Here is a 19,467-nt window from a genome sequence, read left to right on the forward strand (position 1 = left end):
CTCTCTCTCTCTCTCTCTCTCTCTCTCTCTCTCTCACACACACACACACACACACACACACACACACTCACACACACACACACAAAATGGTGGTTTGAATGAAAATGGCCTCCATAGGTTCATATAGTTGAATGTCTGGTCCCCAGTTGGTGGAATTGTTTGGAAAGGATTAGGGGGTGTGGCCTGTTGGGGGAGGTTGTGGCCTTATTGGAAGAAATGTGACACTGAGGGCAGGCTTTGAGTTTCAAAAGTGCAGCCTATTCCAGTTAGCTCTCTCTCACTTCATGCTCGTGAATTAGGTGTAAACCTTTAGCTACTGCTCCAGCACCATACCTGCTGGCCTGCTACCATGCTCCTGCTGTAGTTACATGGACTCACCCTCTGAAACAATAAACCCCCATTAAATGCTTCTTTATATAAGTTGCCTTGGTCATGTGTCTCTGCATAGTAATATAAAATTAACTAAAATACACATATACACACACACACAACCACTTAATAATAAATGATAAAAATGAAAATGAATGTCATTTAAATAACAATAATAATAATAATAATAATAATAAAGCAACTTGACTCTGGATAGATGGTTCAGTAGTAAAGAGCACTTGCTATCTATAACTCTAGCTCCAGGGGACCTGATGTCCCCTTCTGGCCTCCTTGGACACCCACATAAATATACACAGATAGAGACAGATAAATAAATTTTAAAATAAAAACCTTAGATTGAAAAACTTTTTTTTTTCTAAATATGCAGGCTATTTGAAGAAAGGAACTAGCTGAGTGTTCAATTCATTAATGTATGCTTTAAAATATACTTGACCTTTTTTTGGGGGGGCAGCGTATCAAGACAGGGCTTCTTTGTGTAACCCTGGCTGTCCTACAATTCATTCTGTAGACCAGGTTGGCCTTGAACTCAGAGATCTGCCTGTCTCTCCTTCTGGAGCCCTGGGATTAAAAGTCTGCACCACCACTGACTGCTCAGCTACTTGACATGTCTTTATACAAAGATTTACTTATTTGTATCTTAAGTATAGGAGAGTGTTTTGCCTGCGGGTCTGTAGGTGCACTACATGCATGCAGTGGTGCCTATGGAGACCAGAAGAGGGTACTGGATCTCCTGGTACTAGAGCTACAGATGCCTGTTAGCTATGAGGGTATTGGGAATCAAAGGACTTGCAGCAAGTGCATTTAACCACTGAGCCATCTCTCTATCCACTAAGTCACAAATGCCTCATACCTCCCTTGCCACATTTCTCACAATCCCGAAGACTCTCTCCTCTCCCGCCATCAGCAAGGCACATGGTTCTTCTTGTAATGGTGGGTCAGTGTCACCATCTGACACAGGACTTTAGTCCAGGTTTACCTACCTTTTCCTGTTGGCTTGTGCACTGCCATATAGACCCTTGGTTTTCGGACAACTTCCCCCGCCCCCCCCCCCCCCCCCCCACACACACACACACACACACACACACACACACACACGAGTCCTCATTTATAAACCATGACTAAGGCAAACTGACAAAGGATAAGGAACTCTGAGGGGGGATGGTTATCATTGAGGGACTAGAATACTAAGTGGCTCAGGCTTCCTAAACAAAAGGCTCATAGTCTGATACTGACTGACCAAAAGCGTAAATAGAAACAAAGTAAAAGTTTTAAAAAGAAAGAGAGGAATTTCAGAGCAGGGCTGGAATTCAAGAGCCTCAGCTCATCAGCCTCACTGAGCTACTCTGGGAAGACAGGCCAGGCTGACTTTGGCTAAGAGCCAGATTCCCAGCAGGCTTAGGGACTTGCTTTTAGTGCCTTTCCTTAGTCACCACAATCCAGTGGCTGCTCCAGGCTGGTCAATGTAAAAGGTGGTGTTATGCCTGGAAGCCACTCTGGTGCCAGGAAGAGGTCATGGCTCTGAGGCAGCTGAGACCATGCCCAGCCCTAGAGAGAGCTGCTCCCTTACTCTCTACCAAATACAGATCCGCTGCATCGCCCTGCCTGGCCTCCTCCAGGGCTGCCAGTGCTGAAGGCATTCCACAGGACTGTTGAAGGGCTCTATTCCCGCCTTGAATTTGGATCCTGGTAGTTGAGGGGAACACAGCAGGCCTGGGGTTGAGCCAGTTTCAGACCTGAGACTTAAGGGTCTGGCAGCATGTCCTTCCTGCCTCTGGGGACGTCTGCCTTGGGAACCCAGCCACCACACTGTGAAAGATGAGTAATCACATGGAGCTGAGGTTTCTGCCTACAGTTACACTAGCTACTCCGTGTGGATGACAGCCGCCCTCAGCCCGGAGCTGTGAGCCAGCCTAGCCTATCTTGCTTTGGAGCAGAGATGAGCTGACCCCACCCAAAGGTACTGCCCAAACTATAGATCTGCAAGCACAATACTGTTGTAGGCTACTAAGCTTGGCTGTGCTATGTGGCACTGGGTAAGTGGATTGCAATTCTTCTCTCCTCTTCCCATATGTCTGGACTTAACACCTTCCCATCTTCTCTGCTGCTCCTGCCAGCTGACACATATTAACAACCTGGTGGGCGCCCTCAATTATTTTCATGGTGACAGTCTCCTGCAGTAGCCTGAGAACCTGACTGAAGTGGTTAATCCCTGCCCCCCAACCCCTGCACCCCCCCCCCAAGGCTTTCTCTGTGTAGCTCTGGTTGTCCTGTAGACCCTCTGTAGACTAGCCGGGCCTCGAACTCACAGAAATCCTCCCTCCTCTGCCTCCCAAGTGCTGGGGTTAAAGGTATTCGACATCATGCCCAGTTTTGTGGTGGTTAATTATGCTTGTTTATTTAGTTGGAATATAAGCCGCTATGCCCAAGGCTTTAGTGACATAGACCTCTGAGTGTGTTTGTGAACTCATGTCCAGAGAGGACTGGCTGAGAGGGCAAGGCTGCCTATATATGGGAAGCACCATTCTGTGGGCTAGCTGAGGGTCACAGGTGAAGAAAAGGGGAGAAGGAAGCCAGCTGAGTATGTTTGCCTTTCTCTGCTTTCTGGTCTGTGAAAATGTGGGCAGTGCCTTCCCAGACAAGAAAGACTGATTCCTGGGACGTGTGAGCCAAATGAACTATTCAGAAACACAAGTCTTCAGGCTGAGCCCAGACCTAAGAAACCAGAAACTTGGGAGCGTGCGTGCACAGGGGGCTATCATTGAAAGGTCAGAGGGCAACTTAAGGAAGCCGATTTTCTCCTACCGTGTAGGTGGCAGGGGATGAACTCAGATCCTCAGGGTTGGTGGCTAGTGCCTTTACCTGCTGAGCCATGGTGTCAGCCCCCAGCAGTGAATTTTACAAGCCTTGCAGCAAGGCTCAGGTTAGATCTTAGACTTGATCTCTTTACAGCCCTAGAGGCTTGTGCTGACTGAGGTCTGTGCAGGTCCCCACCAGACCCCAGCACAGAGGGTACGGCTAAAACAACAACAACAACAACAACAACAATAAACCGTGCTAGGGCTGGAACCCAGGGCTGCTCAGCTCCACCCACGAATTTAGTGTTCATTGCTGCATGCCAGTGTAGAGCCCTGTGCCCCAGGTACCATGGTGTGGTTAGAGATGTGGGTTGACAACCGTGTATGTGTGCCTCCAGTTGAGACGTTTGAGATCGTGGGAGGCTGCAAAGCTTCTTGCCCCCCTCTTCCTAGTTGTTCCCCCCCCCCCTGCCCAGGGAGAGCTCTCACCTGATCTCCGTTGAGCAGTGAGCCAGGCCTTACTCTCTGGATCTCACATCCACCTCCTGATCTTTAAGCTGAGGGGAACGAGGCTCCCCGGGTTCAGGAATGTGGATCAGCATAGGGAAGAACTTAACGTGCTGGGTGACAGTGCCACTGTGCCAGTGACATCCAGGTGAAGAACACTCAGGTGAATGTTTTTGGCAAGAGGCAAGGAGGGTGTCTTAGGGTGCACAAAACATCATGACCAAGAAGCAAGTTGGGGAGGAAAGGGTTTATTTAATTCAGCTGACACTTCCACGTTGCTGTTCATCACCAAAGGAAGTCAGGACAGATACTTACACAGGACAGGAACTTGGAAGCTGATGCAGAGGCCATGGAGGGATGTTACTTACAGGCTTGCTTCCCTTGGCTTGCTCAGCCTGCTTTCTTATAGAACCCAGGGCTACCAGCCCAGGGATGGCACCACCCACAATGGACCCTCCCAGACTTGATCACTAATTGAGAAAATGCCTTACAGCTGGATCTCACGGAGGCTTTTTCTCAAGGGAGGCTCCTTTCTCTGTGATAACTCCAGCTTGTGTCAAGTTGACACACAAAGCCAGCCAGAACAGAGGGCAATCACATAATGGATGGGGGCTCTGCAAGATAGAAAGCCTTAGGGTACCAAACCCTCTAAATTCTCAGACAAATCACAAATGGTGCTTTTAAACACTAGCAAATGGTTACCCTTTTGTTTTCTGGAGATAAGCTCTCTTACAGCTCTGGCTGGCTGGTAACTCCCTCCCTCAGTACTTGGTTCTGGCCCTGAACTCCCAATGCCCACACTTCTACCTCCCAGAGGCTAGGATCAAAAGCCTGTACCTGCCTGTTCACTGGTCGCTCCCTTACAAACTCAGCTGCTTCTAGAGCCAGATAAATACCACTGGATAATATCGAGGGCACAAACTGAGTGTGTAAATGGAACAGGGCTCTCCAGCGTGTGTGTGTGTGTGTGTGTGTGTGTGTGTGTGTGTGTGTGTGTATTGCTACCTCTGTCATCCTAGACTGCTTCAAATTCAGGCTTTCCTGAGTAGGTCCCAAGTACCATAATAACAGACCCCAAATGTTGGCCCTTACTTTTAATTCTCTGAGTCTCACCCTCTGCTGGAGGACAGGTTTTTCTTGACCCAGCTGTGTAGGGTGATGAACTATTACCTTCTAACAGGTCCCTCTTCCACTCCCCGTCCCCTTTCCCCCCTTTCACACCATCTCCTCTGCTCACCTGTCTGCCCAGGTGGGACTGGCTTCTCTTCTCTGGTAGGTTAAAAGCAAGGAGCTGTGGGCCTCTTAGTTGCTGGTGGAGCCTTGAGCCTTGTCATGGCCACTTCTGAGGTTGTGAGTCTACCCCATCCGCCTTTCCCAGAGCAAATGAGTAGCTGGGGTGAAAAAAGCGGGTGTCAGGTTTCAGGGGTCAGCTAGAATCAGAGCTTACAAGTCACTTTTGTTGTTATTGTTGTTTTTCGAGACAGGGTTTCTCTGTGTAATCCTGGCTGTCCTGGGATTCACTCTCTAGACCCAGCTGGCCTTGAACTCAAGAGATGGGCCTGTCTCTGTCTCCTGAGTGCTGGGATCAAAGGCGGGTATGCCACCACTATCTGGCTACAGCTCACTCTTATTTCTTTCTCTGGTCAGATGAACAAAGTTGAGGGTGAAGGGCATAAGGAGGAGGTGGTGAAAGAAAAGCCATCAGAAGCAACTGCGGAGGGAGTCCAAACAGGAGAAGCCAGAGACCTTCCTGGCTCCCTTAAGTCTCAGAGGAGAAAGGCCCACAAAGAACATCCACCGGAGGTTCTGAGCAAGCTACACCCCTTGCAGAACAGGTGAGGCGGCCACAGAGACACTGTCCTGCTGAGAGGCCAGCCTCTGTGACCTTGGATCCTGCCTTCCACCACTCGGTGGATTTATCCATGTGGAGACTGGAGGTTTACTACCCTGCCTGTAGGGATAATTGACTTTCCACACCTTGTGGGGACTGCGTGTCCCAGATCTCACCTTCTACTTTACAAACATGGCAGTCCAGGCACTGCAGGGCTGGGAACCTTGATCCTCTATCTCCTAATCCCCAGGTGGGTTCTGTGGTTCTTCAAGAATGACCGAAGCCGGGCCTGGCAGGACAACCTGCAGCTAGTCACCAAGTTTAACACTGTGGAGGACTTCTGGGCGTGAGTGTTCTGCCTTCAGGAGCGCTGAGTTGGGGGCCAAAGGCATCTTAGCCTGCCACCTTCTCAGGGCCTTGTCAACATTTGCTGGGAGCTGAGGGTTGGTGGGTTCTTGCCAGGTCATGGTCTACCCCCCTGAAAACTTCTCAGGGCTTAAGGAGAACCTGGGGACTGGAAGAAGCAGGAGTGAGCCCTGAGACTCTGTGGCTTTGTGGCTCTAACGGGGTTTCTTCCTCTCTAGAAATTTGGCTCAGCTATAGTAAGGATTATTAGGCCGCTGCCTTAGTGTGTGTGCCAAAGAAAGCTGAGAAAGGCCAGGCTAACCCAGGAAGGAAGCCCAGCTGGAACGCCCTAATGAGGTAGACTTCACCAGGCTTTTTTAGTTCAGATAAGTTCCCAGAGAAGGGATTTCAGGTGGCAGGGCCCTTGGGCATGTGGAGGGTGTGGGGAGGCCCTGGGAGGTAGGAAGCAGGTGGCTGGAAACTAGGTCTAGAGAGGAATTGGAAAGACAGTCAGGTGAACCATGTGCTTCGAAGCCCCAAAACCTCTGTGTGGGGTGGGGTCTTTCCAGGATGTACAGCCATATCAAGCTGGCCAGCAAGCTCTCTTCTGGCTGTGACTATGCCCTGTTCAAGGTAGGCTCTGCTCCAGGAAGTGATTCCCCGGCTTTTCTCTCATGGATGACTGGGGCGTGGGCAGCTAAGGATGTGTGAGTCCGGAGAGGAGAGGGCCTCAAGGCTGGGGCCCAAGTTTTTGGCCTGGCTTCTAAATTAGTGTGGACATGAAAAATGCATGTTCAGGGTGGGCTGGGGGTTGGGGGTATTCCTCACCTGTCTGGTCTCACCTTGGAGGTACCATCATCAGCACCTTAATCCTGTTTAGTAAAGTTGACAAGCTCAGGCAGGAAGTTGCCAAAGGTGGCAACAGGGGAGCTCAAGGGCTGTGGGGCTCAGCAGGGTTCAGCAGGCTTTGGGGTCTTGGAAGGGGCCTCTGTGGAAGGCAGAGTGGTTGGAGGTGGCCCCTGCTGTGCGGGGGAGGGGGTAGGTAAAAGGAGCATGCTTTTTTTTTTTTTTTAAGATTTATTTGTTTATTTTCTTATGTATGTGAGTTCACTATAGCTGTACAGATGGTTGTGAGCCTTCATGTGGTTGTTGGGAATTGAATTTTTAGGACTTCTGCTCGCTCCGGTCAACTCAGCTCGCTCAGTCCCTGCTCGCTCCGGCCCAAAGATTGATTTATTATTATATATAATACACTGTAGCTGTCTTCTGATGCTTCAGAAGAGGGCTTCAGATCTTATTATGGGTGGTTGTGAGCCACCATGTGACTGCTTGGATTTGAACTCAGGATCTTTGGGAGAGCAGTCAGTACTCCCACCTGCTGAGCCATCTCGCCAGCCCTGAGAAGCATGCTTAATTAAGGCCGGGGTACAGAGCAGACTAGGCTCTGTGCAGAGGAAGCTTGGTGTTCACTTCCCTTTAAACGAAGGGAGGCTGGGCGTGGTGGCATACGCCTTTAATCCCAGCACTCAGGAGGCAGAGGCAGGCAGATTTCTGAGTTTGAGGCCAGCCTGGTCTACAGAGTGAGTTCCAGGACAGCCAGGGCTATACAGAGAAACCCTGTCTTGAGAAACCAACCAACCAAACAAACAAACAAAAAAGCCAAAGGGAGGCGGTTGATCAGGCTCTCCCCACAGGAAGGCATCCTGCCCATGTGGGAAGACAACAGAAACAAGCAGGGTGGCCGCTGGCTGCTCAGCATTGACAAACAACTGCGCCACTTCGAACTGGACCGTCTGTGGCTGGAGACGGTGAGTGGAGGGCAGGTGAAGAGATAGAGGCGTGGGTCTCAGGAGGTCTCAAAGCTGGTGGAGTGGACCCCATATCCAAGCCGGGGCACTTACTGCTTGTTCCTCTCTGGGGGCCTAGTTGCTGTGTCTGGTTGGGAACTGTTTTGAGGAATACAACGGGGAAGTGTGCGGTGCTGTTGTGAACATCCGCACAAAGAGGGACAAGATTGCCCTGTGGACGAGTGAAGCAGAGGACAAAGCCGGAGTGATGCAGATCGGGTGAGAATCCTCCCCTGACCCCCGGTGGTACTGGGGGGCTGCAAGGGAAACCTCTGGCACCCTTCAGACCTGCTCTCCCTTCTTCCTCACCCTCTTGTATAAAAGAAGTAGGAATTTAGACCCAAACTATTTTTAATGAAAGTTGTCAGTTTCACTGAGGGATTCTATGATGGGTACTGGTCTATGAGTAAGACATGCAAAACGGGTGAGGCTGGAGCTGGAACCAAGGAGATATATCTGAACAGAAGAAGTGGGCTTGGGTTATGTCTGCCATTTTACCCTGTCTCCAACATTAGGCAAATATACAAAGAGCGCCTGGGCATCTCTACGAAGACCATCATTGGGTACCAGGCCCATGCAGACACTGCTGCCAAGAGCAACAACTTAGCAAACAAGTTTGTGGTGTGAGACCGGTTTCAGCCACTACTCAGTGGGCACCCTCCTCTTGCTGTTTGATGGACAAGGAAGACTGCACTGTGGATTCTGGGGCAGGGCTTGGGGGAGGCAGACAGCCTGGTTCTTTACCTCTCTTGGAACAGTATAAGCACCACTCCTTAGATAAGGTCTCACCTGTTGCCCAGGTTGGCCTTGTATTTGTGGACTTAAGCCACTCTCCTGCTTCAGCCTACAGACCTGGGACTGCCACAGCTCATCACTATGCCTGCATCCATAATAACTTCTTCAGCATGTATTGGGCTCAGGCCTCATGGCAGCTGGCCAATGCTTATGAGCTACTCTCAATCGCTAGCCCTGTACGGGACATTTGCCAAGGGCAGGGTAAAGCAAAGTCCTGGCGCAACCTTGCCAAACAAGGACAGCAGACTCCTGAGGCAGGCTCTTCTGTCTTGGGAGAAGGGTTCCAGGCCACTGATATTAAGGGTTAGGAGTTCAGTTCTCCATGAGCTTAAAGGCTTATTATGGGGTTACCCTCATCAGATCTGTAGCTTGGGTACCCATCCTAAAACCTGTTCTTCCCTAGACCAGTTGTGATTGGATCCATCCTCCCTTCCTCCATCCTTCCCTCCCTCTCCCCCCGCCCCCAAGTATGGACTAGGTTAGAGAGGAATTTGTGTAAAGACAGGTAGGACTGGGAACTGGGAATGCCCTGCACAGCCTTCCCATCTGGAGACAGTCCTGTGGGTTCTGTGTGCCTCCTCCTGCTGAAGTGATGGATGGATTAAACCTTCACGAGTGAAGAGATTACAGTGGTAGTTGGGCTTCACCGTGGTTTTGTTAGAAGGGATTCACTGATGATGCTTAAGGCCCTTTCTGTATCTAAATAAACACTTCTGGAACAAACTTGGAATCTAAATATTTAAGATCAGACATACCTCAACCTGCATCTGCCCTGTCCTGTTTTGCATCAGAAGGACTCTGGTGAGTCCCAGCTACCAAGGCAGCCAGAGAAAGCCCAAGTTGGTATGGGACAGGGGTGACCATACGAATAGGCAAAACAGAACAGGTGTGGCACGCCAGCCTGTTTGTATTCAACTACACTGTGTGTGGATGCATGGCACTGTTCATTGGTCCCACTATTTCCAACCACTTATTCCTGGGGAGTGGACTCCTCTGGTTTTTGAATCTTAGACTGGAGATCCACGGTAATTATTCACACTTGGCTCACCAGCTTTGCCAGTTGGCTCATCTGGGGCCTCTGGAGGACTTGGGGAACTTGAGAGAAGCTAACTGGAGGACTTAGAGAGATGGGGACTCTTCAGGGGTGGGGGTTGCGAGGGGTTGAGTGTGGCTGGGGTGTAGCCAAAGCCTGGCCCAGAGGCACGGTCTTGGGGAGGAGTGAGGCCTGTGGACCATAAAAAAAAAACAAAAAACAAAAAAAAAACCCGATGTCTTAGGCGTGGCTCCAAGGAGGCTGACTGTGGCTCAGAACTGAGGCTGAGTAGGGCGGAGCTCCAGGAGGACTGAGGCCGGTTGGAGGCGGGGTTTGGGGCTCATCAGAGGCGGGACCCGGTTTAGAGGCGGAGCTCGAGAACAGACGTTGGCTAGGGCAGAGCCTTGGGCGGGGCGTAGGCGGGACTGCGGGAGGACAGCGGCTAGGCATGGGCGGAGCCTGAGAGAATTAAGCCCGGCTCGGGGGCGGAGTCTTGGTTATGGGCGGGGCCCGTGAGGACTGAACTTGACTGGGACGGGGCGTGGGCGGGGCTCCAAGAAGACCGAGCCTTGCTGGGGCGGGGTGTGGACTGACACTGTGGGCGGGGCCGGAGCGCTGTTGGAGGGCGGGGTGGGATGAGGGCACCGCACTCCGGGTGTGGCGGTCCGAGCGCCGGGGGCGGTGCCATAGCGGGCGGGGCAGCCGGTGAGCTGTGTGGCTTTGACCATGAAGCCGCAGCCACCGGGCTAGGCCCGGGGCTGCTCCAGGCCTGGGCAGCCCGCAGAGGGCTGGGCCGGTCCCCAGCTCGGGTTCCCGGGGCGGCAGGTGGCCGCTCACCATGCCCGGCAAGCACCAGCAATTCCAGGACCCTGAGGTCGGCTGCTGCGGGAAATACTTCCTGTTTGGCTTCAACATTGTCTTCTGGGTGAGCACGGGTCCGCTTCTCGCTCTGCGCTGAGGATAGGGGTGAGGGGGCCTCAGTTGCTGGTGAGGGAGATCCCTTCCCAGGAGCTTGCGACCAGGGACTGTCCCCCACCCCCTCCACCCCGATGCCCTGTCCCCAACTATTCTGGGGAGCTACTGGAATAGCTGGGGGGCGGGACCCAGTCTCAGCAGGAGGTGCTGGGAGTCTCTCTTTGCAGCCCCAAGTTTGGGCGAAAAAGGGGGCGGCGTTTGCCGGAAGACTGCAGGGGCGCGGTAGTTGCGGACCAGTCCCGCCCCGCCTCCCGGCCACTCCAGCTCCCAGCGTGGTGCGGTGAGGTTCGGGAGGCTGGGTCCTAGCCCGAGTCTACCCTACGGATGCTCAGAAGCTTGTGAGCCAGGAGGGTAGGAGAGAGGAAAGCCAAGGCCTCTGCCTCTGCAGGGAGAGGAACTCCAGTTGAGAACAGGGAACTGTCCCTTGGGAACAGAATTCAGCATTCCATAGCTGACCAAACAAACAGAGGCTTCCCTCTGTGTGGCATCTGTGTCCTGGTCCTGCCAAGTCATCTTTCTCTTCTCCCTCCCCCATCCTATGCCAAAGCCGGGCTGTGCTTGCTGTCCTTTATGCCAGGCCTTTCCCACTTGAATTCAGCAGGATTCAGCGGCTCTGTTCTCCACCCACGAGCCGTTGGGTTTGCCCTGTGGTGGGTGTCATTGGATTTCAGCAGTCTTCTGTTCTGTAGGGTGTGGGCAACTACAGGGAGCGCTGGCCTGGAAGTCAAAGGGCCTGAGTGTAGCAGGCCTTGTCTAGAGGCTTTTGGGCGAGCCTCTTTGCTCTCTCTCTCAGCTTTAGCTTTCCAGCCTGGGAGGGGCCAGTATTGGAGTTTATCCTTCTGGGTTGTTAGATTAAACGAGAGTTTTTTGTTGTTGAGACAGGGTCTCACTCTAGCCCATTCTGGCTTGGAATTTGCTGCAGTTTTCCTGTCTGAGTTTCTTGGGTGCTGGGATTACAGGTGTGAGGCATCACACCCAGCTTAGTAACAAATGAGTTCTGATGAGGCACTTTATCCCGACTGCCTTATTATTATCTGTAGTTTACAGATAGGGGACTGAATGAATAGACGGTAAGAGCTTAAATTATTTGTCTCAAGAAACAGGTGATTATCAGTGGGTGGAGGGAAGGAAGAGAGGCTAAGTAACTCTGGGGGTAGGGGGGTGAAAGCCCCAGCTTTGTTCCTGGGTGAGGGTGGGGCGTCTGTGCAGGGGAGTAAAGATGGACAGAACATTAAGGTCCCATGCTTGGGTGGCATGGGGCAGGCAGGGCTTTAAAGCAGGGTGGGGTCAGTTCTCAGTGGCTGCAGGTGACAGAGGATCTGGATATGGGAAGGAATCTGGGACCTTGGGTTCCTGATGTCCCATCTCCCAAATGTGGGGATTATAGGTCTGTGCCTCTCTGCCCAGCTCTACGTATGCCCTCTGGACACCACCTAGGTGTCGTCTGGGCAGCCTGTTCTCCCGATGGCACCTTAATCTTTCTCATTGTCTAGCCTCAGTTCCTTGCTTGGAGAGCCCTGATGGTCAAGGCAAGCCACCCTCTCATCTCTGACCCCCTAGCAACTCCTTTGAGGAAGGCACACCATCAGAGTAGAGAGACTACTAGCACTCCACCTCCACCTACCCTTTCCTTCCCTGGTGCTGGGTTCTGTCCCCTACTGTATGCTCTCTGGAAATGACTTCTCTGTGCTGGCTCTGGGGGCTTACCCCAAGCATCATGTCGCCTGCCTCATCCTGTCTGATTCACCTCATCTTTGGACAAGAGACCAGCTAATGTTTTGTTTTCCCCAAACCCCTCCTTGTTCAACCTAACCCCATTCCTCCTCCTGCTGCTTTGTCAAATGTCCCAGCCTCCTGATCAGCCTCCCTCTGCCCATTCTGTGCTCTTCACCCCGGGCTTAGCCTCTTACCTGGTTCCTCTCCACAGTTATTTCAGCTTTCCGGGACCCTGACATCTCCCTGGCTCCAGACACGCACGTCTACACCCCACCCTCACCTGTTTCAGACACCTCATTGCCCTAGCACTGTTAGCCCTGTGAGCACACTAGAGGACAGGCTAGCCCTGCTCTCTGCCCTCTCTGCCCCTGCATAGAGGAAATACCAAGCAAATAAACAGACACCTAAGTGTCTGGAGAGGGCGGTGGGCAGCTGGGGTTTGAGTGGCAAGGAGAACCAAGAGGGAGAAGAGTTCCGGGCAGAGCATCCAGAAAAGGCAAAGACCCCATGGCCATCATTTGCTACCTAGTGAGGTCAACCTTGACTACTGCGATGAGACCCTGTCTCAAGAAGCCAAAATAAGGGCTAGAGAGATGGCTGGGGGAGGGGGCGGGTTAAAAGCACTAACTGTTCTTCCAGAGGTCCTGAGTTCAATTCCCAGCATCCACATGGTGGCTCATAACCATCTGGAATGGGATCCAATGCCCTCTTCTGGTGTGTCTGAAGACAGTGACAGGGTACTCATATACTTTAAATAAATAAATCTTAAAAAAAAAAAAAAAAGCCAAAACAAAGGTACAAGCATGCCTGAGGCCAGATGTTTTCTGATGTTTACTGGGGCCTCTCTGGATTTTCCTCCGTGTTGAGAGAGTCCTCAGAGACTCCAGGAAGAGTCTGCTGTCCAGCCTGAGGCTTGAGGTAGCTTCTGTTCCTGCGGGAAAGACTCCCTGAACAGTGTCCTTGCTTGATGCACTACCAAGTCCCATGCACAGCTTTGGGAGTGGGGGCGGGGCTAAGTTCCATGCACAGCTTTGGGAGTGGAGGCGGGGCTAAGTCCCATCAGCTTTGGGGATGGGGTGGGTGTGGGGCATATCTCTCAGCTTCCTGATGGCCAAGGATGGGTCAAGGGTGGTCAAGAGCCCTGGTGCTGGGTCCCAGCCCTGAACTCTCCCTGCTCTTGTAGGTGCTGGGAGCCCTGTTCCTGGCCATTGGCCTCTGGGCCTGGGGTGAGAAGGTAAGAGGGAGGGGCTGCCGGGGGGTGGGTGGGAGGGGGAGGGGTGTCACTCCCTCACACTTGTCTGCTCCCCGGTGCAGGGCGTTCTCTCCAACATCTCGGCGCTGACAGATCTGGGTGGTCTTGACCCCGTGTGGCTGTTTGTGGTGGTGGGGGGAGTCATGTCAGTGCTGGGCTTCGCCGGCTGCATTGGGGCCCTCCGGGAAAACACCTTCCTGCTCAAGTTCGTGAGTCTTTCTCTAAGTCTCTCTCTACCCCAGATCCACCAGAGACTCCTAACCTCTTTCCATTCAGTTTTTGCCTAGTCAGGGTGACCAGGCAAGGAACAGGTAAAACCCGCGCTGTTTTTTAGCAACAGAATAAGGTGCTAAGGGGCAGGGAGCAAGCTCAGTGGTAGCCTAACAGGGCCGGTAGGGGGCAGCACTTAAGTAATAGAGGGTGGAGCCTGTAGCCTGTGGCAGAGGTAGTGGGAGCTCTTCCCTGTCCACAGAAGCCACGCCTCTTCAATGCCCATCATCTGTGTGCCCCCAACCCAGTTCTCTGTGTTCCTCGGCCTCATCTTCTTCCTGGAGCTGGCCGCGGGGATCCTGGCCTTCGTCTTCAAGGATTGGATCCGAGACCAACTTAATCTCTTCATCAACAACAATGTCAAAGCCTACCGGGATGATCTCGATCTTCAGAACCTTATCGACTTTGCTCAGGAATACGTGAGTGTGGGCCTCGTGCGTGTGACCCCTGATGGACACACAAGAGAGGGAGCAAGTTCTGTGTGTGCACGGACTGTTTCCTAACCCACCCAGGCCAGCGAATGCCAGGGAAGGAAACTTTGAGAGACCCTGTCCCAGGAGAAGCCAGTTGCTGCTTATTCCGCAGGCTTCCTTGTGCCTAGTCCTAGAAAGACACAGGCTTGTGAAACTGTGGCCAGAGGAGGAAATGGAGTATACAGTCCAGGTCTCTCTTTCTATTCAGTGTGCACCCAGAGTATCTGCCAGGGCTATGTTGCTGATGTCCCTTGACTGTGTGTGTGTGTACCTAGTGCTTGAAGAAGCCAGAAGAGGGCACTGGATCCCTGGAACTGGAGTTACAGACAGTTGTGAGCTGCCGTGTTTGTGCTGGGAATTGAACCTGGGTCTTCAGGAAGAGCAGCCAGTGCTCTTAATGACTAATCCATCTCTCCAGCCCCAGCCTAGCTTATTTTCATCCAGCGTCATGCACCATCTATAACTGCACGCTCTGTACTTAGAGCCACGGAAACCCTCCCCACCTGCACATTCTAGTCCTTATAATCCCCCAGGGCCACCCCCTGTCACACCCAGTCACCTTCACCAAGATTTGGCTCTGGGGCTCAGCAGTGCCCTGAAGCTGTGCAGGGCAGAGGCAATCCTGTAGCCTGCACTTCCTTTCTCTATTCAGTATGGAATTGGGACAGGCCTGGCATACACCAGGCCCCGAGCCAGGTGCGGGGAGATTCAGTGGTTTAAAAATGTGCAGCCTGTTCCCTTCGTGAAGGCAGCGTGTTGGGGAGAGGATGCGGAACATATAAACTAGGGCTGGGGGTGGGGGCAGGAGGGAGGGAAACGTACCAGGGAGGGTGGAAAGGGAGCCAGCAGGGCGGGGCAGCCTCTGAACTGTGTGACCTTGCCTCCTCCGGTGAGGAGGGGTATAAGGAACAGGATGGCTCTCCAGCAGGGACAGCAGGCACTTGGCAGGTGACAGGGCAGGTGCTGGCTCAGCTGTGTCTGAGACCTGCACACACAAGCCACATGGCCAGGCGTCACACCCCCGGCTGTGCTCACAAGGTCTGAGTCTGTGACTAGAGCTATCCCACGCTCACCTGGGAGCCTTTGTAGCTTCACGGCCAGCTTTTCAGCAGCTGGCACGGCTCACTCGGGGCTCTGCCCCGTCCCAGGCTCTTGTGCCACAGACTCGGGCTTGCCATGGCCACATCTGGCAAGACTAGCAAGCGCATTCTGGGGAGGCGAACTGGGGCTCCACCAGGATGCCAGCAAGCATTTGTGGAGTGGAAAGGGGGGGTAGGGAGGGAAATCTGTCTGGGCTTCCTCTCCTGTCCACGCAGTGAGTCTGGAATGCCTCGATCCTCGAAGGGCTTGGCCTTGCTCCTGACCCTCAGGGGAGTCCACGAGGAAGCCACAACCTGCAACTCAGTGCCTCACCTCTCGAGGTCTCCTTACCCGCTCAGATTCTTAGGAGCTCAGGCCTGTTTGTTGGGGGGAGTGGAAGCTGGCTCTCCCAGCCAGCCAGCCAGCCAGCCAGCCAGCCAGCCAGCCAGCCAGCCAGCCAGCCTTCTCCTTTGGGTGAGACTCTAGGGTTGGGCCTGGTTTCCAGCTGTTCACTCTGGACTCCTCTCTCCCCCTAGTGGTCTTGCTGTGGCGCCCGAGGGCCCAATGACTGGAACCTCAATATCTACTTCAACTGCACTGACTTGAACCCAAGCCGTGAGCGCTGTGGGGTGCCCTTTTCCTGCTGTGTTAGGGACCCAGCGGTAAGTGGGCCCTGGGAGGAGGGAGGACCTCTTAGCAGTAGGGAGGTGCATGCCAGTGTGCTCTGGTGTCCGTGAGAGAACGAAGAAGTCTGGGGTTTCACTGCAGATGAGCAGACATGGTAAACCCAAGCTTCCGTTTGCTTTTCTGTGAAGGAGGGGCACTAGAGTTGAGGACCCAGGTGAGCCCGTGGGTATCCCCATAGCGTATTGCTAATGGCCTGTCTCCCCTCAGGAAGATGTCCTCAATACCCAGTGTGGCTATGACATCCGACTCAAACTGGTGAGAAGGGTGGGGACAGGGTTGAGGGTAGCCTGGAATACAGGGGGTGACATGGGGACCTCTCCTAAGGTCTTGTGGAAAGGTCTAAGGGCTTCTTCAGGGTGGAACTGGCCCTGGGTAGTTTTGAGGTATTGGATTGCTCATTCCACCTCTGTGGAGCACCTGCTGTGGTTGGCATCGCTCTAGACCTTGGTTGATCCAGAGCTAAGGGGTCATTTCTGCACTCAGGGAATAGGTGGAGAAAAATGTGAAATTGTAGGCTCATTAAATGGACAGTCCCGAGATAGCTCAGGTGAGAGAATTTAGAAGGTTGACAGGTAGAGTCTGAGTCAGGGAAAGCCTCTTCAGAGGAGACAGCCAGGCTAAGACCCAGAGAAGGAGCTGTCTGTGCAAAGGCCCTGTGGCAGAATTCCAAGGAGCTGACATTGTCAGGGAGGGCACTGGAGCAGGAGTGGGCTGATCAAGGTGGAAGAGGGGCGGGAGAGCTAAGCTGAGGCAGGCAGGCCGAGCTTGGTCTCATGTCTCCTCAGGAGCTCGAGCAGCAGGGCTCCATCTACACCAAAGGCTGTGTGGGCCAGTTTGAGAAGTGGCTACAAGACAACCTGATCGTGGTGGCCGGAGTCTTGGTGGGGATCGCCCTCCTCCAGGTACAGCCTTGGCTTGCCCACCCTCCTCCTGCCTGAAGCTCTTTCTTCTTCCTCACCTGCTCTCTGTCTTGCAGATATTTGGCCTCTGCTTGGCCCAGAACCTCGTGAGTGACATCAAGGCGGTGAAGGCCAACTGGTGAGGCTGCCAGGGGTGATGGCCACGTGCCTGGCCCGAGGGGCTCTAGTGGGGGCCTCCCAGGACACTCTGTCCCGGTCACAATGGCAAGGCCTGTGAGATGTCTGTTATAACCTGAGCTGGAGGTTTTGTGGCCTTGGTGCTCATTACCCGCTGAGGAAACCATTGGGGACTGGACTGGGGCTGTTTGCCACAGAGCTCTGTACCTGTGTGTGTGCACCTAGAGTCTCTACCCTGCTGCTGTGAGGTGGTGGCCCTTCCAGAGCTCGGGGGGGGGGGGGCAGGTGGAGGGTAGGGCAGGCACCTGTGTCCCCTGGTCTACTGTGGGATGTATCTGTGTGTGGCTTAGGAGCCTGCTGTCTCAGACCTCTCCATACTCACCATGACCTTGAGCCTGCCTGGAGCTTGCCTTGGCCTCAGTGTCACAGCCTCTGAAACGGGTCCAAGAATTCTCTCTCTCGCTTGCCTCTCAGGATCACACTTGGCGATGGCTACAAACGACTCAATAAACAACACTTTGAAAAACAGTGGTGGTTTATTTATGTTCACCGTCGTCGTCGAAGGTTCTGTTGGCAGCGTGGCCTCTACAGGGCTCTCCAGTGAGGAGGACCCTGGCCTGAATCCAACCAAGGCCTCTTAGGTCTGGGTAGACTATGCATTTGAGACAGCCTTTCAAACGGGTATATTGCCTTAAATGTCACATCTCCTGTTCCCCCTGGGCAATGGCTGTGTCATCTACAATGGGACACACAGGCAGCTCCCCTGGTCTGTTCTATGTACCTGACTGCTAGTATCTGAGAGTTGACCTTTCCAACCTCTGTAGGTTATTCCTGGCATACACCTCAATGCTGTTATGTCTCAGCCTCAAGAAAGGCATAAAGATTTGAAGAACAGGGAACTGGAGATCACCCCTAAGAGGGTACAGCTGGTGGGTGTCAGAATGCCCATGAGAGTGACTGAGTGCTGGACAAGGGCAAGAGGACTACTCAGTGAATGCCTGGTATCCGTGAGGGAAATCCGTTTCGAGATCCGTCAATGGTTGGTTTAAAAACTTCCACACCTGCAGTTCTGCATCATGGCCACCAGAGGGCACATGGGTACCACATTCTCTGCTGCTGATTTTCCTTACAACTTCACCTCCGTACCTTCCAGCTTACCTGGGGTGGCTTGCAAACTTGTAAAGAAGCAAAGCAGCTCAGGCTTGGACAATCTAGCTGCCCAGAGGGGTGGTCTGTGTCAAATGACCCTTCCCTGCTCTGGGCAAATGGAGGGATGGGCTAGTTCAAAGGTCGCCGCTCTGGTGGGCTCTGTTCTCTCAGGGAGTTACAAGAATGGAGCAGAACAGTGAGACCTGGTTTGCTTTGCTCTCCACTGGCACTGGAGACCAGATGGAGGGAGACACAGGATATGTGATGTCGAATCTGTGCAATCTGGGTGAGGATAATGACCCGCTTGGGAGGTCAGGGGAGCACGGCGGGAACTGTTGAGACAGGTCCTCATCCACGGGTGCTGATCGCAGTCAGTTGTGGCTGATTGCAGTGGTGCGGGAATGAAGGGCTGACACCAAAAATCTTAAGAGTAGTTGGGAGTCTGCAGGCTGTTGGAAGATGGCCAGAGCCCTGGGTCCAGCTTCAGTTCTTGCTGGCGCCGCTTACGGCGGCCCCGACTACTCAGCTGTGTGTGGGTGCTTTGAGCTGGCTGGGTACCTGACAGCCTTGCCCCCTGGCACAGGCTGGGCAGAGCTCTGATGGCCCAGCCAGGGTGGTTTGTACACTGCAATAAATACAGCTTAGAAAGTGTTGCTTTTCTCATTTCAAATGGCTTCATTTCTCCCCCAAAGCTCACAGCACCCTTGTGAGTTGCAGTTTCCTTTTCTGATGAGGAAATGGATTCAGAGAAGGGAGGGAAGGCTGCCTAAACCATGCAAGACACACAGATCCTGCCACCCCCTTGTGCTGGAGTTTGGCGCGTTACGCGCATCTTCTTGATAGGTTCTGGTGGAACCTGTATACTGAACTAGCAACCAATGGAGGGTGTCAAGCCATCGTTGTTCCCTAAAGTGAGATCAGAATCTGTCTTAGGTGCTAGTGACACAGGAGAGAGAAAGACAAAGTCCCCACCCTGTGCTGTCTCCTCATGGTGGAGACAGATGGCAAGGAGGCAAGAGTTTCTGTGGGTAATATGTGCTATAGAGAGGATGAGTGACAGCTGGAGATGCTGGGAGGAAGGTTGGGAAGGGCACCATCTCCCAGGGACCGGGATGTAGGATTTGGCATCAGCTTCAGTAGGCTCTCCAAAGCCGTGGTGGACTTGGTGAGGGAGGACTGGGATGGCTATAAAGGTGGGAGTGGGTGAAGAGCAGGGAGCAAGGACACAGGATGTGAAGGTGCCACCACATTGATGCTATGGTGTAGGAGTGGGGACCTGGACCAG

The 19,467-nt window shown here is 53.1% G+C and overlaps 2 protein-coding genes across 4 annotated transcripts; both read left to right on the forward strand.

Moving 5' to 3' along the window:
* Positions 1–5,024: 5,024 nt before the first annotated feature.
* On the forward strand, positions 5,025–9,191 carry Eif4e1b (eukaryotic translation initiation factor 4E family member 1B). 2 transcript variants are annotated; one of them, XM_021180816.2, is made up of 7 exons: positions 5,025–5,042; positions 5,340–5,527; positions 5,774–5,869; positions 6,438–6,501; positions 7,563–7,676; positions 7,795–7,934; positions 8,231–9,191. In XM_021180816.2, exons 1-7 carry the CDS (start codon positions 5,025–5,027, stop codon positions 8,340–8,342), a joined length of 732 nt encoding a protein of 243 aa, XP_021036475.1. In that variant the 3' UTR covers positions 8,343–9,191. The 2 variants fall into 2 exon arrangements, with proteins under 2 accessions (XP_021036475.1, XP_021036476.1); XM_021180817.2 differs by having other exon boundaries at positions 5,025–5,039.
* Positions 9,192–10,193: 1,002 nt separating this feature from the next.
* Tspan17 (tetraspanin 17) lies at positions 10,194–17,561 on the forward strand. 2 transcript variants are annotated; one of them, XM_021180246.2, is made up of 9 exons: positions 10,194–10,468; positions 13,418–13,468; positions 13,549–13,695; positions 14,005–14,175; positions 15,846–15,971; positions 16,204–16,251; positions 16,782–16,898; positions 16,973–17,034; positions 17,384–17,561. In XM_021180246.2, the coding sequence occupies exons 1-9, from the start codon at positions 10,382–10,384 to the stop codon at positions 17,418–17,420; spliced, it is 846 nt and encodes a 281-aa protein (XP_021035905.1). In that variant the 5' UTR covers positions 10,194–10,381; the 3' UTR covers positions 17,421–17,561. The 2 variants fall into 2 exon arrangements, with proteins under 2 accessions (XP_021035905.1, XP_021035906.1); XM_021180247.2 differs by lacking the exon at positions 17,384–17,561 and having other exon boundaries at positions 16,208–16,251.
* Positions 17,562–19,467: the final 1,906 nt, after the last annotated feature.

Source organism: Mus caroli, chromosome 13, assembly GCF_900094665.2.
Source record: "Mus caroli chromosome 13, CAROLI_EIJ_v1.1, whole genome shotgun sequence".
Taxonomy (NCBI): domain Eukaryota; kingdom Metazoa; phylum Chordata; class Mammalia; order Rodentia; family Muridae; genus Mus; species Mus caroli.